The sequence below is a fragment of the Coptis chinensis genome, chromosome 8 (genome assembly GCF_015680905.1).
Source record: "Coptis chinensis isolate HL-2020 chromosome 8, ASM1568090v1, whole genome shotgun sequence".
NCBI classification, from domain to species: Eukaryota; Viridiplantae; Streptophyta; class Magnoliopsida; order Ranunculales; family Ranunculaceae; genus Coptis; species Coptis chinensis.
Genome location: NC_141463.1, coordinates 96,377,873 through 96,397,393, shown reverse-complemented (window position 1 = coordinate 96,397,393; position 19,521 = coordinate 96,377,873). Strand labels below are relative to the sequence as shown.

Below are 19,521 nucleotides of genomic sequence, written 5' to 3'. Positions count from 1 at the left end.
TTGTTGATGCTCCATTTTGAGTAGACCCAACCGACTCCACCCAACCGACTCCACCCGGTCCATAAAGACTTGTTACAGGAACTTTGTTTGTCTAACACTAATGCAGTTTTTTGAGCTTCATTGTGTTCCGTGTTAAAAATGGAATTATCGTACTGAAAAACCAATGTGACTTTATTCTGGGTAGACATATCTCCATATAAAGTTGCATAAAGTATTATGAGAAGCAAATAAACAACTTACTATCCATCTGAAGATGAAACCAAAAAAGTAAAATTAGCTTAATAAGTTAAAAATAAACTAAGACGTTTGGTGAAATCCCCTTCAGTCCCTTGTATGATATATTAAGTTATTAACTCCACACAAACTAACCAGCAAAGCCTCAACGTATTTGATCCCAACTTTTTATTTATTTTTTTCCCAGGGAACCAAATTAACATAGACCATTATTCGGATTAGTCATCCTCAGTCTGAAGATCGATTAACAAAAATAACTAATGTTTAACATAATTGACTACAGCCTTCTGACAATTTCTAATCTGAAAGAACTGATAAATCGAGTGACTAGACTTCAGATCATTTCTTTTCTCGGGAGATCGAATCCACAACAAGCCATGATTGTATGTGGTGCTTTGAATAGTGAGAGCTGGTTCCTCCTACGTTGGAAAAAAAGAAATAAAACAGAGATATTAGAATAAATGATAAATAACAAAAGGGGGATTATGCTTACAAGCTATGATTGGCCAATCCTGCATCAAACACACAATTAGAGATTAAAATCTTTAGACTTTTACTGTTGAAATACTTATCTGGAAATAGTTTACAATCTTTACAGCTAGTTGAACAAATATATCATTATATGGATACGCTTTGGCCACACCACAAAGCTTGAGACATTTCCATTTTCAGGTCAAGACATGGCCTCCTTGATGTGTGCATCTTTAGGAGGCCTGCTTTGTTTTCCTAATTGCCCAAGTGAACAGAAAAATTGGCTTATTAGCAAGTTTTTTGTGGTGTGCCCTTGTGTCTTCTGGGAACCCTTCTTGGTTAGCTAATACATTTGTTTTCATTAGAGCGTTAAAAGATTCAATTCGTAGACCATCTTTTATGCAGATTCCAAAATAATAGATTGCACACATAGTTTCAAAGAAGTAGCCAGTTTTGATACCTCTAAGGCGTAGGCCTCCCTTCTCTTACTATATGTCACCGATTTCTATGCAAGGAATGTGCTCTATCTTCATCCAGTCTTGTCCTCCATCTCTTCTGCATCGATCTTCCAGCAAGTCACATTCCGTAATAATCAGACACTCAATTGAACTTGATAGTCCGCCCTCTGGAAACGATGGAAGTTGAGGGCAGTTGTCAAATTCCAGTTTCTTTAAGGACCGAAGATAATGAAGTGATGGTAGAGTAACCATCTTAGGACATTCGGAAATGGTAAGTTCACGAAGGCTTGCCATGTCATTGTCACGAATTCCAACCCAACTTTCCAGTCTAGGCATTTCACTAAATTCTAGAGTCTCCAGCGATCGGAACCCTATATCAAGACCAATAAATGTTTCATCCACCATTATCAAATGAAGCATTCCAATAATTTTGAGGGATCTGAGATCTGGAAGTTTGCCAAGAGGGGGAAGAAGAACACAGTTTTCACACTCATACATGCAAATACTCGTAAGTTTAGAGAACGAAGGATCACTCACCCACGCCGGAAACATTTTACCACCATACCTTCTCAAGCTGAAAATTTTCAGTGTTTCATGAGGTCTAAGCTTATCAAGAATATGTTCGTTATTGCGTGCATCAGCAGTAGAGGTCCATTGCAAGTCCAAGACGTCAAGGTACTCCTTGTCTGCTAATTTGGCACCCATAGCTTCTTGTGGGTTGTTTACCTTCTCGAGCTGTTTAATGCAAAGTGATCCTCGAATATTGTTCATGTCCTTTAGTTCCATCAGTTGGCCCCTCTCTGAACCAACAACAAATTCCTTTACTGTTTGAAGACCAGTTAACTTTCCAATTCCAGGCGGCATAGAAGTCAACTTGCTGCTCCCGCCGAGCTCAAGATGTTGTAGACTTTTAAGCCTACCTGTGCTTTTTGGTAAATAAAGAAGCATTAAACAATTCTGAAGTCTTAATGTTTGCAAAATACAGAGTTCTTTCACAGTTTCGGGCAACCATTTCAGAAGCGTATTGGATAAGTCCAGAAAACGAAGATGTTTCAAATTTCCAATACTCCCTGTCAACTCTTCAATATGAGTACCACTCAAATCCAACACTCGCAAGCGTACCAATCTTAGGAATAGATCATTTGGAACTTCTTTGATGGGAGGTCTATATTTACCTGATAGCAGAAAGGTTCGTAAAGCCTTACAGATATAGGAAGCCTCACAAGTCGTTGTCTGGATAATTTCACAAGCAAGTGATAAATGTCGAGTAGTTTCATGGATGCACGAGTCATTGGTCCTCTCCATCCTGATGAACTTATTTCCAGAAACGGATTGAGCCAATTGGCGAACTGCATCGTGCATGTAATACTTTCCACCTACCATTTGGAAAAACGACTTCTGCCATAAGTGATCAAAGTTATCATTCCCCATGTCTTCTATCATTTTTCTTTCTTCACCAGGTACTAAGAACCCTTCGCCCATCCACATTTGAACTGTTTTATCCTTCTCAAATTCATAATTTTGCGGAAACAGGGAACAATATGCAAAACACTGCCTCACATGTGCAGGCAGAGGATGATAACCCGTTCTTAGCTCTGAAACTACTAAGTCCCATATCTTGTTTTCCAAAATTTTATTCCACTCGTTTTCATCAACTCCGATAGAATGTAATAACCTTCCAACAGTCTTGGCTGCCAAAGGTAACCCCTTACATTTCACTGCTATGTTGATCCCAATCTCTTTCAATTCTGGAACTGTGTCCAAATCGGTGTTTCCAAGGGCTTCTTCTTTGAGCACTGACCAACAGTCTTCCGACAACAAGCACTGCAAACGATAAGGTTGAGCTGCACTGACAAGTTTTGAAACCCCAAAACTTCTTGTGGTTATGACAATTTTACTTCCATTTAATCCATACTTCAAGGGTGTAAGAAGGCGGTCCCACTCATTTGGCTTTTCATTCCGCAAGTCATCAAACACCAGTAGAAATTTCTTATCTCGCACAATTGCTTTGAGTTTAACCTGAAGGGAATTCAAACTCAAGACTCCAGAAGTATTTTCCCCATTGGAAGCCTCATCAATGATACGCCTTGTAAGCCTTATGACATCAAAATCTTCACCGACAGAAACCCACATTTTCAAATCGAAATGAGCCTTCTTGCCTGAAAAGGGGAAAAAGTTGACAAGCTTCTTTGTCCCTTGGTAGTCATGGTTGTACACAAGCTGAGCGAGTGTGGTCTTCCCAACACCTGCCATACCGACAATGGGAATGACAACAACACCATTTCCTTGCTTAGATGATTCCTTTGACGATGAAGCAAGTATCATATTTATTACATTACACTTATCAATCTCCCTACCGAAAACTCGGGATTCATCTACGATTGAACTAGTTTGCAGATCACTTTCTATCACGTCACGACACCTATTTTGCAATAGAGCTCCCACTTCCAGCAAAAGACTATCCAATCTATCTTGAATGTCACTAATGTTTGGTGCTGAGGTACGTTTATAGAAAGACAATAGCAACTTGCGTACCTTCTAGTTTGAAAACTTTAATTTCAATCTCATCAATCAAGTCATCTGCAATATATGCTACTTCTTCAAGGTCTCGCAGCAAATCTTTCCAGTTCATGTCACTTAGTAACTGCTTGTCCTCTGCTTCACGGATCAAGAATTGGACTCTTTTCAAAGTCCTCTCCAGCTTTTTCAGCTTACCATCAACGTCGCCAATAGATTTATATACTGATATTCCCCCATTAGTCAACTTTTCAAGAAGGACCTGAAGAGATGCAGACGCAAGGGAGCCAAGGAACCAATACACCATGTTTTCTATCCCCTCGCCCCTTCTTCTCTCAAGCCTAAACTAAAGGCAAGCTTACTCCATTTTGGCTGCAATAGCCCATTTTCTGGTGGTGAATGGTGATAAGGTGATTAGCATCTACTCAAACAGCTTTTGGCTTGTTTGGAATTGAGACATGAGAAGCATCAGTGAAATTAAAGACTGAAAGTCAACTTGTCTCTACAGCGTCTCTAAGGCTGAGTCCAATGGCTCCCTATCTCTCTCTTTAAAACCAGTGTTAAAGTGAATAAAGTAGAGTTAAAGTCAACAAAATAGAGCTAAAGTCAACATATTTTACTCAAACGACGGGTTCATGTAGTTTGAGTGTTAGTGTGAGTAACACTCAAACGACGGGTTCATGTAGTTTGAGTATACACTCAAACGACGTGGCGAGTAGTTTGAGTGTACACTCAAACGACATGGCGGCGTAGTTCGATTTTACACTCAAACTACGTGGGCGTAGTTTGAGTGTACACAAAAAACATGGCTTGAGCGATATATGGCGTAGTTTGTGTGTTAGTGTGATAACACTCAAACTACTTGTCCATGTAGTTTTTGAGTATACACTCAAACGACTTGGACATGTAATTTGAGTATACACTCAACGACTTAGTCGCGTGTTTGAGTGTACACTCAAACGGCGTGGACGCGACTCAAAGCGATTCCAAATGCACTCAAACGATTTCAATTGAATTAGAAAAATTGAAATCCGATTTAAAAAATTGGGTTAGAAACAACACAATTACATCAATAAAACTACATGCACTCTACACTCTTTATCTGTTATGACATAGTATCTTTATAACAAAGTTAAAACATGTAATCAAACATGCTACATGTAATCAAACATGCTACATGTAATCAAACATGTTATAAAATCTAAAATAATAATTTGTTTTATATCTAAACTTGTTATTATTATTATTTTTTCAATTGTGAATCATAAACTAGTTTGGGGTTTAGAGTTCAGAGTTCAAGGTTTAGAAATTTCGTACCAACATATTTCACTTAATTATTTGAAATAATAATTTGTTTTATATCTAAACTTATTATTTTTTATTTTATTTTTAAAATTGTGAATCATAAACTAGGTTGAGATTTAGGGTTTAGGGTTTAGAGTTGTTTACAAATTTCGTGCTAACAAATTTTACTTAATTATTCAAAATAATAATTTGTTTTATTTATAAACTTATTATTTTTTATTTTCTTTTCAAATTTTGAATCATAAACTAGTTTGGGGGTTTGGGGTTTGGGTTTAGGGTTTAGGGTTTAGGGTTTACAAATTTCGTACCGACATAAAAAAAATTTTAATTTCAAACATATTTCACTAAATTATCCAAATCTAAAATAATAATTTGTTTTATATCTAAACTTGTTATTTTCCATTTTTTTTTATTCAATTGTAAATAATAAACTAGTTTGGGGGGTTTACAAATATATTTCATTCAATTATTCGAAATATATCAAAATTTCAAATATATATAGAATACTCATTCACTCAGTTTAGAGTTTAGGGTTTACATAGAATACTCAAGTTTCTCTACATGCTCAAGTTTCTCTAAATGGAACATGAAGATGAAGAAGAAGTATTTGAGGTAATGTTTGAGGTACAACAACAAATTAGAGAAGAACAACAAATTAGAGAAGGAGAAAATAGAAGATATGTTGAAAGTGAAGAAGTGGAACAAAATGTTGAAGGTCAAGGTGAAGAATTTGAAGATGCGACAAGTCGAGCAAATGAAATTCCGAGAAATCGTCGACGACAAAATGCAAACCTAAATAATGAGGTAACACTTGATTAAAATGAATACAAAATACTTGATTGATTGAATGAATGAATGAATGCAAAATCCGAGCCCAAACGACATGGCTGGGTCGTTTGGGAACACTATCAAACGACATGGGCCTGTAGTTTGAGAACACTACTGAACGACATGGCGGTGTAGTTTGAGAACACTGAGCGACATGGCTAGGTGTCGTTTCATTACACTATAGCACTACATGGCCAGGTCGTTTCATTACACTATAGAACTACATGGCCGGGTCGTTTGGACTCTTGATGAAACTACATGGCTGGGTCGTTTGAAACTAAATGCAAATTGTTTGAGACTCTTGTTTTATTCTTCTATATGTAGAATTCTTTGCCGCTATCCGGGAACCGATCTTCTGCAAACTCGAATGATGTGGATTGTCAACCGATTTTAAGTGATACAACAGAAATTTTTACTACGGAAGAGGTATGATTGAGTAGGCATTGATTTTATTTTTTTTTTTTTAAAATTTTCTAAATATAATTTTATTAGTGTATTAATAATAGTTGTTGTTTTTTATGTGTTTAGGTCTTTCATACACGTAGCGAGGCAATCGATTGGGCAACCGCTAGAGGAAGACAAGTTAATGTTGTTGTGGTCATTGAAAAGTCGGAGTGTGCCAAAGGAAACCGAGTAGCAAGATTGAATTTGGCTTGCGAGTGCTTTCGGGTGTGTATCGGTCACACAAGAAGGAAGCGAGAGAAGGCTAATAAGAGAAGGTCGGGAACCAAGAAATCGGGATGTCCATTTAAGTTAAAAGGTATTTTCCAACGCGGCACTGTCGATAGTTGGAAAATTGTCGTTCTTAATGGTGTTCACAACCATCCATTGGCGAAGACCCTTGAAGGACATGCATTTGCTTTCGACTAACCGTTCGAGTTCGGTATTTGTCGAGATGAGTAAGTGTGGAATAAAACCTAAACAAATATTGGATTCCATCAAGAATAGGTATCATGATAACATCTCTAGTATATCCCAAGTCTACACCGCAAAGGCGCGAAGGTGAGGAAATGGATATGAGCGGTCTCACACAATTCTGAGATTGCGTGAGTTGTTAGCAAAAGAACATTATTTTGAGGAGTTGAGGCGGGATGAGAATACCGAGGAGATAACGGGATTGTTATGGGCCCATCCGGAAGGTGTTAAGTTGGCTCGGACTTTTCCAACGGTTTTTTCATGTTAGACGCTACCTACAAAACTAACGGTATCGGTGGCCTTTCGTGCGTTTGTTGGGGTGACTTGGCGTGGAAATCTTTCACCGTGTGTCAGTCTTTGCCGATCTGAAACAACAAATCGACTATGAGTGGGCCCCGCATCATTTTAGTGGCTTGCTTGGTGACATAAGTCCATCCGTGATCGTGTCCGCGAGGGGACTTAGCCCGATGAGTGCGTGCCGACGAGTTTTTCCTAACATACACAAGCATCTATGTAGATGGCATATCGCTACGTCGTCCCTTTCAAAATGTTACGATATTTTTCCAACTACAAAACTTGTAGAGAAGGCCGGTTCTCGTGGAACAATCAGTAGTCAAATCGAAGAGCGAGAGGTTATTTTTCAGCAGTAGATGGGATGATTTGGAAAAATATTACGGGGTTGAGTACTCAATTTTGTTTGTTATTTGCGAGACTTGGTTTCCTCCACGGGGATCGATTCGTATGTTGTTGGATGACCAACACATTCACTTTGGGAGTACAACGACCAATAGAGTTGAAGGGTCTCATGCTTTCGGTGAAGCGTGTACTAGGAAATGCAAACCTGTCATGATTTTTGAGTATGTTTAGCTTAATCCACCCGATTCTAGAGATCCGGATGTCGAAATTAGAGCTACCTTCGAGAGAAGTATGATTGTAACTTCAAAGCACCACCACCGGATTCCTTTGTTTCGTGAACTCGGAGGCCTTGTCTCCGCAAGTGTTTAGACTTGTTATTTGAAGAAATAGATACCCGCGTAAAGCGTGTTAAAGATGGAGAGATAAGGTGTTGGTGCTATTTGTGCACAAGCCATGGACTGCCATGTGCTCATGAATTAATTGAGTTTGAAGAGCAAGAGCGGTCCATCCCTTTGATCGCTATCGACCCCTTTGGAAAACATTATGCCGCTTCTCCCAATGTGTCAGTGGGTGTTGGTCCCGATGTTGCACCTTCGATGGACTTGTTCATGAATAGGTTTGCAATGGTTTCTGAAGAAAAGCAGAGGGTTATGATTAGGAAGCTTATGGAGATTGCCGTACCAGAAAGTACATGGCTAGTACCGCCTTGTGAGGAAGCAAAACCAAAAGGTCGGAAAGGTAGCTGCTAGAAAGCTTCAAACCGGAGATGATAACTCTTGGCGAGATCCATCTCATTTTGAACATTCTCAACGTGACCATGAAGAGTGGGTCTCGTCACAACCAAACATTACGCCCACCCAAAACATCCACACTACACCAAGAAAGAAGTCTTCTCCAAAACTACCAACCCAAAACATCCACACCACACCAACAAATAAGCCTTCTCCAAAAACACCAAAAACAACCACACCAAGAAATAAACCTTCTCCCAAAACACCAAAAACAACCACACCACGAAATAAGCCTTCTCCAAAAATAGTCACACCACGAAATGTGAGAGATGGCTTAGACTTTGGAAAGACGAGGGGTCCTAAGGATTACGGGTTGGATATTCCTGAAGAAATGCATAAATACATTGTTAGAGTCCATGACCACGTTGGTGATGGCAAGCTGCGGTTATAGAGCTTTACGCATTGCATTAGGAAGAAGTCAAGAAGAATGGCCACGGATGAGAAGGGAGTTGTGCGAAGAGCTTTCGACGACAACCTCCCCTTTATTGTACTTTGTACAATCAAAGTGAGGTTTTTATTCGATGAAGGAAATCCTACATGAAGAAGGTTCGCACCCTTAAATAAGTGGATGAGCATGCCTTTTGTTGGATACTTATTTGCTTCAAGATTTAATGTTGTCCTTATGTATTTAGGAGCTCGTCGGTGCTTCCTTCTCATGCCGCTGAGAACCCAAGCAAATCTGAGAGAGTGACCCAAGTGTTGGGTAAGCACATGTTGGTGGAAATCATTTTGTCAATGTTGAACTTGTTGAAGATTGTCCGGTTCCTCGAATAATCGCCAATGGCTTAGAGCTTCGATATGATATTCTTTGAAAGTTGGAATTTGGCCTTGATGGTAAAGGCAATTGCAATTTATGGCATTGAACATTCCCAATTTAATATGGGAAAATGAGCTCGTTGAAGACCCAACAGTACATGTTATCGACTAAGTTGTTTGTATGTTGTCGATATGATATTTTGATGTAATTTCTATTTTGATGTAATTTGGAACAAGTGTAATTTGATTTGATTTTTATGTTATCAATGTTAGGGCTTTTATTTGATTTGATTTGGAAATCGAAAGTAATCGACTAAGTTGATTCGGACTGACAATCGAAAGTGATTTTGAAATCGGCGATCGACTAAGTGATATATTGATGTAATTTGATATTTTGATGTAATTTGGAACAAATGTAATTTTATTTTATTTTTTTTGTTATTTGGAAATAATGTTAGGGCTTTTATTTGATTTGATTTGGAAATCGAGTGATCGATTAAGTTGATTCGGACGGCAATCGAAAGTGATTTGGAAATAAAGCGATCGACTAAGTTGATTCGGACGTCAATCGAAAGTGATTTTGAAATTGAATGATCGACTAAGTTGATTCGGATGGCAATCGAGTGATCGACTAGTTGATTCGGACCGCAATCGAGTGATTTGAAATAACGTTCGTATGTTGTCAATAATGACCGAAACTACACGGTGAAGTCGTTTGGCTTTAATACAAAACGACCCAGCCAGATCGTTTGGTCTAAAGGGCAAACGATGTGGCCATGTCGTTTGGCCTTTAGACCAAACGATGTGGTCATGTCGTTTGGCCTTTAGAACAAACGATCTGCATGGGTCGTTTGAGATTAAAAGCGACCGATCTGCCGTGGTCGTTTGGCTTTAATACAAAACGATCTGCTGAGGTCGTTTGGCCTTTATGCCAAACGATGCGGCTGGGTCGTTTGGAAGAAATTTTTTCAAAATTCGTTTTGTTTTTACAACACTTTCATATTCATCAAATTCCACTTTTCCATTTAAACATCAAATATCAAACACTCTCATTCATCAAATTCCACTTTTCCATTCAAACATCAGATATCAAACACTCTCATTCATCAAATTCATCCATACATAAAATTCCATTCATACATTAAACCCTAAACTGAAACAAATTACATTCAAACATTAAACCTTAAACCCTAAACATTAAATTCCATTCAAACATTCATGCAAACATCATATTCATCAATTCATTCGAAGTTAACAAAATTACAAACCCTAAACTGAAACAAATTACATCCATCAAACTAAATTACAAAGTTATAAACCCTAAACTGAAACAAATCAACTATAGCGCCCACCAATGTACTTGCACCTAGTCAAGTTGTACGCCTGTTCGAAGGAGGACCTTGCTTCCTCTGGCATATCATTCCCAGCCAATTGCAGACCTCTTTCTAGCAAAGCATTTGGTTTCATCGATGGCGTCGATTACGCCGAAAAAAAAAAAAAATCAAGATAAGTTACCAATCGAATGCAAAAATCACGGTTAGAAAAAACTCAATTAAAAATCACAATACTTACAATGGGGTGAACGGTTAGGCGGTGTCTCCGGGGAGGGATGAATCGGAAGAAGCTCGGGGTTCACCAAAACTACATGAGAATTCCTCGCATACCAAGTCATGTAGTTTTGATGACACTCCCATGGATAAGGCGAAATAGGTCCTCGGTTCACGTGATTACGCCCGACTCGATAAAGTGGCCCAATATTGGTCCGGCTCACCTCATACGGCGTCGTCCGCCCGCAGTTCTTGTTCTCCAATTTGGCATTGGAGGATCTTTAGGTACAAGTTTCCGTGACCTAACCGACGCACCACCCTTGCGGCAGTAAAGCTCGACAATGTTGAAAAACATAGCAATCCCTCAAAAAATGCAATGTCATCGATCGGGTTTGTATCTCGATATTTTTGTAGGGATGCCAAACAACTGAAACAAAATCAAATGTGTCATTAACAACTCTAATGATCAATTACTAAAAATAAATATAAACAAACTTAAATACCAAATTGTCATTGAATTTAATACTTACATTGAACTCATTCAAATCATCAATTATCATTTCAATAAAACTGCAATGCATACGTTGTGTCGTAATAGTGTGGGATTTGGGATGTGTCTATGAGCACGCCGCGGTGAGCGAGATATAGTTGAAATTTGGGATTTGTCATGAATACCGGAAAATACTCATAGATCCATGCCTATATATACACAAATAGTTAACATATTGATAGAGTAATAAAATTAACATTAAAAAAAAAATAAACTCTAAAATACTCAAATTTTACTTGTAGAAGAGTCATATAGCACGTAACCCCTTTCACCTTCGCACATGTGGCGGCCGAGACCTCTATATAAAAGCGCCAAAATTGCTGCACCCCATGCATACTCTTCTATCTCATTTGAATTTCAACAATGGCCTCGAGATAACATATAGGCACTCCGGTCGGACTTGTCGGAAAAAAGCGGCACATCCAAAGAAAACAGAATAAAAGCTCTCTAGCGATCCGTTGAACATCCCGGAAACTTCGAGGCCTTCTCTACCACATTCCCAGCAGCGTCACATATAGGGCTATCATGAATCTTGTTCGCAAAATGCTTCCGGATGAATTCTAGCCTTACTTTTGAAGTGAACTTGCTAGCTTCCATCTCCGCCCTAATCAAATCAATAGGGAGCCCCAGACCAAGATGTAAAGAGATTTATCGATTGTTGTAAGTTCAACTCTTTGTCCCCTTGCACGCTCTTCCTCTAAGCGTGTGACTCCTGATTTGGACAACATCGTCCAAAGTCCGTCATCTCCCAACTGGCATATGAAAGGTGTTGGTCTCCGGATGCCATCTCTCCACAAACGCAGAGAGATCAATGGTGGATCCATATGCTCGTGATAACCTTCCACGAGATCAAACAACCCGGTCTTTTCTCATTTGCCGCGGCAAATCTCGGAGACCTTTCACATTCATTTTTGAAATTCCATTGGGATAACTTCGCTAAGTGTGAAACACACTTCAACGCCTCGCGATCCTCCTGAAACAACCGAACGCGCATTAGATATATATGAGCGAAACAAAAGATTTTGTAAAAGAAAATCAAAGTACACAAGAAAAACAAAATATTACCCTTCTCTCCCAAACATCGCGAGCGACATGCACCGCATAGTCATACAACAACTCTGACTCATACGGGCCTCCCCCATACACACCTCTTTGAAACTCCAAATCATCATTGGATTTTCTTACGAAATCCAATACCGGAGGTGCTTCTTCCACTGGTGGTACGTCTTCTACCACATATTCTTCAACATCATCATCCTGCTCATCCTCCTCCTCACTCTCCTCCTCACTCTCACTCTCCTCTTCTACTATACTCTTCCCTTTGTCTAAACCTACATCTAAACCTACATCTAAACCTACATTAGTATCACTATCTACACTATCTTCACTAAACGAATCAACCTCAGGAACCTCAGGAACCTCTTTTTCCAAATGGTCCCCTCTACGCGCTGATGCCGTTAAGCCGTCTGCCCTATGTCTTTTTCTTCCAACTGCATCACCGCTAGAGGAACCGCCACCAAACAATTTCTTAACACCCTTGAATGTAGTTTTTGCTACATTCTTCACATTCTTTGATCGAGGACCCATCGCTACAAAGAAAAATAAAATAAGTATTAGTAAACCATATTTAAATAAACAATGTACAAAGAAAACCACTAGAAAAAAGAGATCATCCCAGTCATAAAACAAATGTACTTATAAGCTTGCTATGATAACTCCAAGTATATATGAAGAAATAGAATGAGGCGTTACACTATCCAAATTCTATCGAATTTTGGGTGAGTTTCCTTTGTTTAGTCAACATTTCATTATACTTAAAACTGTCATAACACGGAAATCAATAATGACATCCTTCCAACAACCATATGTACATAACACCCTATAAAATATTCAACCCACAATACAATTTCTATCCCTCGTCAAGCATAGGGGAAACCACCCAAAAAAACCACCTTGATTGTACATTCAGTAAATTTGATAACCAAAGAAAAAGCTTCTCACCTATAATGCTTTACCGCCCGGTTTGTTCCCTCAGTATCCGGACCTTAAGCAAGTACTCGTAAAAGCTGCATGTAATCAAGGTCATTACTCATTAGTCAAGACTCAAGAACATAAGCAATATAAAAGGTGAGTAATGAATGTCTGAGAGACACTAATCATAAAATGGTAAAAGTATCTTCTCTTATAACATCAAGCCCTAAAGGAAAATACTAGGTATGAAAGATGAGCACTATGAAAGTTTAGCAACAAGATGTAAAGCAACTCATTTTTTAATTTTCAAACGGGGCTCTAAATCACATGTTTGGGGGTATCACCATACTAAGGGGTAGCATCGCTAGTATTTCTCTAAGCGTATTATTACTAAAATGGAGACAATGTTGCACTAGTTCCATTCAAAATTCAAGAATCTAACATAAGGTTACACTGAAACAAATCCAATCTTCATACATTAGAGGAGGAATGAACAACCGTACCCCATTACAACAGAAACAAGATTCTACCAACAACCGTACCCCATTACAAATTCCAAACCATCAAATATTACCCATTTCCTAAAACAAGTAGTTAAACCAAGCCAACAAGAAATAGAACCAAGCCAATATGATTCTTACCTTCAAATTGGATATGAAACTTGATTCAAATTGGATATGAAACTTGATTCAGGAAAGAAAAACTCGATGGCTCAATTTGATTGTGCGATTCTCAATTACAATTGTACCGATTCTAATTGGATGGATTGAGAATTGGAATGGTTTTTGGATTAGGCGATTCTAATTGGATTGGGTGATTCTAATTCGTTTTTGGTTAGGGTTGAAGGGTTTTGGCCGAGTCTTGAGAGATGACCGACTAGAGAAGGTTTTTCGGTTTAGCGATGGAAGTGGGGGTGTCTTGGGCTTTTGTTGGGCTTCGCAATTTGGGCTTGGGTTGGAGGCTGCCCAATCCAATTTTGGTGGCGCTCAATACAGGACCCATTCTTTATGTGACAAGTTAATATTCTGAAGACTAGCTAAACACATTCTAGTACTCTGTCGGGGCGGCACATATAAATCAAACACAAGAAAGATGTCCTACCACCCCCAGCAAGACGGAGTGTAAGAATCAAATATTCACAACTTACAACACTAAAAGTAGAAAGAGAGCAATGACGTCCTAAACATAATACCCAACTAACCCTCACAACAAAAACACGAGATAACTCAGCAACTGAATATCTCTAGCTCTCCACCACTAATCATCAAGTAATCAATATAACAAGGTTTTTATTCCAAGGTAAACAATAATGAAACAACAATGACTCAAGCCATTAATCCACATTCTGAATGCAGATGGAACTAGCATGACATGCACCTACACCAATGGCCAAATGCGTTCAACTAAAAAGAACGTAACTTATTCAGTCCACACTGTTGCCGACTTGCCGTGTCAAACAATATTTGGAAATTCGAGGAAACCCAAATACATATCAACAGCATGGAAGCCTAGAATACACACAATCAGTAAAAGACACAACAGATCCTATAAGTGAACATGTCATGCTATAATTCTACCATTTCGTTAACTTTTATCATCTAGAACTTTTAATATTTCAATTAAGCGTTACTCAAATGTTATAGATTCATGATTATTAAATAAGGAGTGTCAAGGGAAATCATGGACAGGTTATGCATAATCGTTTCAGCCATTGACATTGTTATTGCTAGCTAGGTAAAGTTCAACTGTCCATTCCCTATTTTCAATCATCTACTATAATTCTACCATATTGACTTGAAAGTAGCGATATATGGAAACTCAACTTACCCACACTATTTGCCTCTTATTGACAGAGTCATAGAGTCATATTAATAATCCATATAGGAAATGGACTCTTCCAAACTCAAAAGAAATTAAAAGGTACTCCCAAACACCGACTTTACATCCAAATTCAGGTTTTCGGTTGAAAAAGTATCAATATTTAAAAAGGGTACAAGAAAAGCGCGATCTTCCGATAGTGAATGTTGTGAGCATGTCAAACACGCTAAAGGATGACTTACCTGGAATCTTCCTATATTGTACACTTTATGTTCTAGATTAAAAACAAGATAATCTCCTTATATCATGCTCCCAAACACGAGCATCATATCCAAATTCAGATTTTCTTTTTTCCAAAGGAAGAAAGAAACCAATAATTAAAAGGGGTACACGAAACCTCAAGACATTAGCGACCAAAAACAAAATCGTCTTTGTAATTGTGCGTACTAATATGAGTATGTCAACATAATCACGCTAAAACCTGACTTACCTGAAATCTTCCTATATGATAATGTTCTAGAAGAGAAACAAAAAATCATATTCACAGTCTAGTTATCTTCGACCGAAGACATCTCCTAGGTGGGGCGATTCGGTGGCGGTTCACGATTGTTGTATGTCACATCAGCCATTACTTGACCATCTTCGTGAGGAACACTAAAGAAGAAAATGGCATTCTAGGGACGAAATGGGTATGGAAGAAATTTTGGATTGAGAAAAATAACTAAGACATGCTTGAGGCAGGTCCTTGGTTCTTATTTGTGAGCCTTCGATTGTAAAGGGATGCATGGGAGCCGGAGCTCACTAAATAATTAGATCTGAGAACAAACTTCTTGGCTAGGATACCAAAACTTATGGGATTCATATTCCGTAACGCATACAATGTCTAAGAACCACCTTACTTATTGGGATGGACAACTAATAATGAGAGTCTAACTGCAAAAGTATTATTTAGTCCTTTGCTAATATTCAAGGAACAAAAGGATGTACACGATCTAAGAAACAATGTAGGCTAAGAAACTCAACTTTTACAATAATAGATGATGGATAGGGAAGCTTAAAAAAATTACTTTCGGGACTATAAAGCAATAGCGAGGCTTTTTTGGTAGCCGCATCACCGACTATAGAATGCATCTAGGCCCCTGTTTGGCAAAGACGTGTAAGGACTCCTTATACTAGTTAGTTGGCGTGGCATGGTGCACATAAGCAAATGATGTTTGGTTGGTAATTACCATAAATGGTAAAGTACGCGTGGGGGGTTGGTGGTCGTTATGTGTTCATGAAAACATGTATAGCGGTATCTCCTTGATACCCTTTGACTCTGACAAACTTGGTGATAATAGGAAAAGCATCACACCTCCAAACACGTAAAGCGTCTTGCATTTATTGATACCTTAAATCTAGGAATAAAATCCTTAGTCATTTGATCATCTTCCATATACAACACTCTCACCAACTGCCAAACATGGCCTAGTTTGCTTCTAGGGTGGGGAGCGTTTCAACTATTCCCAGTGCTTAGGAGATAGTCGTATGATTCTAAAAGTTATTTGGCTAAGGTATGGAGAAATATGTATAGAAGAACTTAAACTTTTCATAGTGATACTACTTGTGCTTTGTCATGTACGTAAATACACCACGAGTTTATAAGATTATCTTAGGGAGAGGAGAAATATAACATCGGGGGGAGCTTTAATTTGATGGAACCACAAAGAAACAAAGAACAAAGTTTGTATTAAGAGAGGTATCCCTCGCAGGAGGTCTTTGGACTCATCGGGCTGAACGCTACCGGGGATTGCATCCCACCTTACCATCAACACCGACTAATAGGCTAACAAAAAGCGAGAAACAAAAGAGTATTGAGATGGAATTAGCACTAATTTGGTGTTCTCAATGAAAAGAGTGACAATAAGGAGGAATGTAAGCCTTTTATTGTAGTATGCGAGAGATATATATGTCTGGATATATAGCACAGTTGAAGACGAAACTTGATATGAGACAAACAAGAAAAGCTTAAATATATGTCAAAATCCAAGACAAACTTCAAAGACATATTGCTAAAGTTTTAGTTCATCAAAAGAAAAATATATGTTTACATCGATTAGCGATCACTTATTAATCTATATAGCTCAACATATAGCCAAGCCTAGAGTGAAATGGGAAAAGATGATGCTAAAAGCGTTTCAATTTATTTTTCTGCATCTTTATAGGAATTCTACCTCTTTCTACTTTCATTTATGTTTGTTATTTTCGAATAAACATTTTCTTACTTTGTTACGATTAAGCCCACTATATTTCCGGTTACCGAGATGTGACGATATCAATGAATGCTAGCTAGGTAAAGTTCAACTGTCCATTCCTATTTTCAATCATCTACTATAATTCTACCATATTGACTTGAGTAGCGATATATGGAAACTCAACTTACCCACATGTTGCCTCTTCTTGGACAGAGTCATAGAGTCATATTAATAATCCATATATAACATTTCAAAGCAACAAACCATGATCATATCACATATATATGATTACATAATCTGAGATTGCACAAATTAAGAAGAACCAACCTGAATTTCAATTGAAGAACTTCGCGAAATTTCAAGCTTTCACCGCTCTTCCAACTTGCAATTTTGATAAAGCTCGAATTGAGAAACTCGAATTGAGAGACTCAAACGAATTGAGAAACTCAAATCTAGTTTTCAGTGACAAACACATACAAACTGTGATCAATGGTGGATCAAACTCGAATTGTTGGAGATTTTGATCAATGGTGGATCAAACCCAGTCGAAGGCTTTGCAAACTCGAGTTGTTGGAGATTTGTTGTTTTGGCCAAAACAACAACCGTTCTTAATTCGAATTGTTGGAGATTTGTTGGAGAAACTCGAATCGGGCACTCGAATTGTTGGAGATTTGTTGGAGATTTGAAATTCGAATTTGGGGTTAGGGTTTCGAAGGGTTTGGGCGAAAGAGACGACCGGTAATGGTAGGTTTTCCCGGTTTCGATATGGTGGGGGTGTATTGGGCTTTATTGTTTGGGCTTTGTTGTTTGGGCTTGGGCGGAGGCTGCCCGATCTAATATGAGTGGCGCCCAATACAGCACCCTTCTTAAATTATGGGCGGGTCCTAATGTGACGGTTCTTTTTGGAACTTATAAATTTACCCCGTGACATACGCTGTTCACACATCTGTCGTGCCCACAAAAAACAAGTCTGAACTTTAGACAATTATGGTTTTGCCACTTCGAAAAGTCAAAAAAATAATACAAAATTACGAAATTAAGAAATTACTACTGTAAAATCACAAAATAATAATTACCGTACACAAAACAGTAGATTTGTGTCTGTCACAGAGGCAAAAATGTCATTTTCACTCTTAAAAAACATTCTATAACACTTGTCAACCATTAGTAGTCCATTTTTAACAAAAAATAATAAAATATTAAACAAAATTATTTATTTATCCCTGTTATACAAAACTATTATTCTTCACACTCTATATTTTTCTAATATAGTAAGATATATGCCATGAAACCTCGAAATATGTGTAGACTGGCCCAACTACACATATCTCCACTTTTATATGAATGCCATTTTTTTTTCAATTTGTAAATACTCGGTCGTTTGTAAGTTTTAGTTCACGAATAAAAATTGCTGTCTAATTTATAAATTATAATAGTTTTAGAAGATTAATATTATGATGCAGATAGGTTAAGAAAGTGTTTTTAGGTGTTTAAGAAGGTTTTTCTATATAAATAGCTTCCAGGGTACCTTAGTTTCTATGATGAAAACTGTAATTATTCATCAGTATCAATTAAAATTAATTTCTTTTATGTTCCATCAAACTTTTATATCGCGTCTAATGCTAGATGACATGTCATCAACTACTATACATCAATGAGAATGAAATTAAAAACTTGAGATTATCTTGAGGTGAAATCAATTGATTTGTGGATTGTGCTGGTTGTTTTCTATTTTTGTTGGAAAAAGTTTACAAACTTTGGTCAAAACAATAGAGGAAGAAAACATTTTTTTTTTTTTTTTCTTCAGAAGTTGCTTTCCCTATTTGACAGATACCTAAAGAATTTGTTTTCCATTTTGCAACTTTCTTGAATTCACCAAATGGATCTAAAAATTCAAATTCTAAGAATGCCTATTGTTTTTTAATTTTTCACATTTCTTTAATTCACTAAATGGCTATAAGATTTCAAACTCAAGAAAAAAAGGCATTTTTTTCCACATTTTCTGTCAACCATTGAAAAGATTTAATTAATTTTTTTTTGATAAGTGAAAATTTTATTGATAACCAGTTTTATAAATACTTACTGCCCACCACAATACCTGTCTGAATGACAAATAATTAATTTTTTGTCATTGTTATTTTATTTTTTGTTTGATAAATTCGGGTTTAGGGCACTAAGTTTTAGCTAGGATAGTGCTAGAGCTAGACTGCTAGTTGGCTCTCCACGGTAAAATGAGTGGTTAGTCAATTTTAAACTCTTTTCCTTTCGTAAAACTTAGAGGAAAGAAAGGTGTCACTGTCCTCCAAAGTCCAAACTTAAATAATTGCTAAAAAAAGCCAGAATTCAGACCATACGTCCCAAACCCAGATTTCCATCGACTTGAGGGAAAATAAACAGTGCCTTCCTTGACCGAAACTGATATGGCAGGCATAACAAGGGCAGGGGAGGCTAACCCAGATTCTGGTGAGTACAATAGTAGTTGGGACATGT

At 37.7% G+C, this 19,521-nt stretch overlaps 3 protein-coding genes across 3 annotated transcripts; 1 reads left to right on the top strand and 2 right to left on the bottom strand.

Annotated features, from left to right (window-relative positions):
* Positions 1-379: 379 nt before the first annotated feature.
* LOC147484774 (putative disease resistance RPP13-like protein 1) lies at positions 380-4,183 on the bottom strand. Its single transcript, XM_086580487.1, has 2 exons — positions 1,166-4,183; positions 380-653 (listed from the first exon to the last, which is right to left on the bottom strand). The coding sequence occupies exon 1, from the start codon at positions 3,486-3,488 to the stop codon at positions 1,194-1,196; it is 2,295 nt and encodes a 764-aa protein (XP_086436613.1). The 5' UTR covers positions 3,489-4,183; the 3' UTR covers positions 380-653; positions 1,166-1,193.
* A 1,282-nt stretch (positions 4,184-5,465) lies between these two features.
* On the top strand, positions 5,466-7,378 carry LOC147484773 (uncharacterized). The gene is made up of 4 exons (XM_086579815.1): positions 5,466-5,789; positions 6,138-6,239; positions 6,342-6,492; positions 7,311-7,378. The coding sequence occupies exons 1-4, from the start codon at positions 5,565-5,567 to the stop codon at positions 7,376-7,378; spliced, it is 546 nt and encodes a 181-aa protein (XP_086435941.1). The 5' UTR covers positions 5,466-5,564.
* A 4,438-nt stretch (positions 7,379-11,816) lies between these two features.
* LOC147484772 (uncharacterized) lies at positions 11,817-13,026 on the bottom strand. Its single transcript, XM_086579814.1, has 3 exons — positions 13,010-13,026; positions 12,074-12,597; positions 11,817-11,981 (listed from the first exon to the last, which is right to left on the bottom strand). Exons 2-3 carry the CDS (start codon positions 12,593-12,595, stop codon positions 11,817-11,819), a joined length of 687 nt encoding a protein of 228 aa, XP_086435940.1. The 5' UTR covers positions 12,596-12,597; positions 13,010-13,026.
* Positions 13,027-19,521: the final 6,495 nt, after the last annotated feature.

What these genes read in the sequence shown, in the direction of transcription:
- LOC147484773 (XM_086579815.1), top strand. Translation starts at nt 5,565, where the DNA reads ATGGAACATGAAGATGAAGAAGAAGTATTTGAGGTAATGTTTGAGGTA. An exon ending in ATGCAAACCTAAATAATGAG is followed by an intron (nt 5,790 to 6,137) that starts GTAACACTTGAT and finishes TTCTATATGTAG; the next exon opens with AATTCTTTGCCGCTATCCGG. An exon ending in AAATTTTTACTACGGAAGAG is followed by an intron (nt 6,240 to 6,341) that starts GTATGATTGAGT and finishes TTATGTGTTTAG; the next exon opens with GTCTTTCATACACGTAGCGA.
- LOC147484774 (XM_086580487.1), bottom strand. Translation starts at nt 3,488, where the DNA reads ATGATACTTGCTTCATCGTCAAAGGAATCATCTAAGCAAGGAAATGGT.
- LOC147484772 (XM_086579814.1), bottom strand. Translation starts at nt 12,595, where the DNA reads ATGGGTCCTCGATCAAAGAATGTGAAGAATGTAGCAAAAACTACATTC. An exon ending in GCGATGTTTGGGAGAGAAGG is followed by an intron (nt 11,982 to 12,073) that starts GTAATATTTTGT and finishes CGGTTGTTTCAG; the next exon opens with GAGGATCGCGAGGCGTTGAA.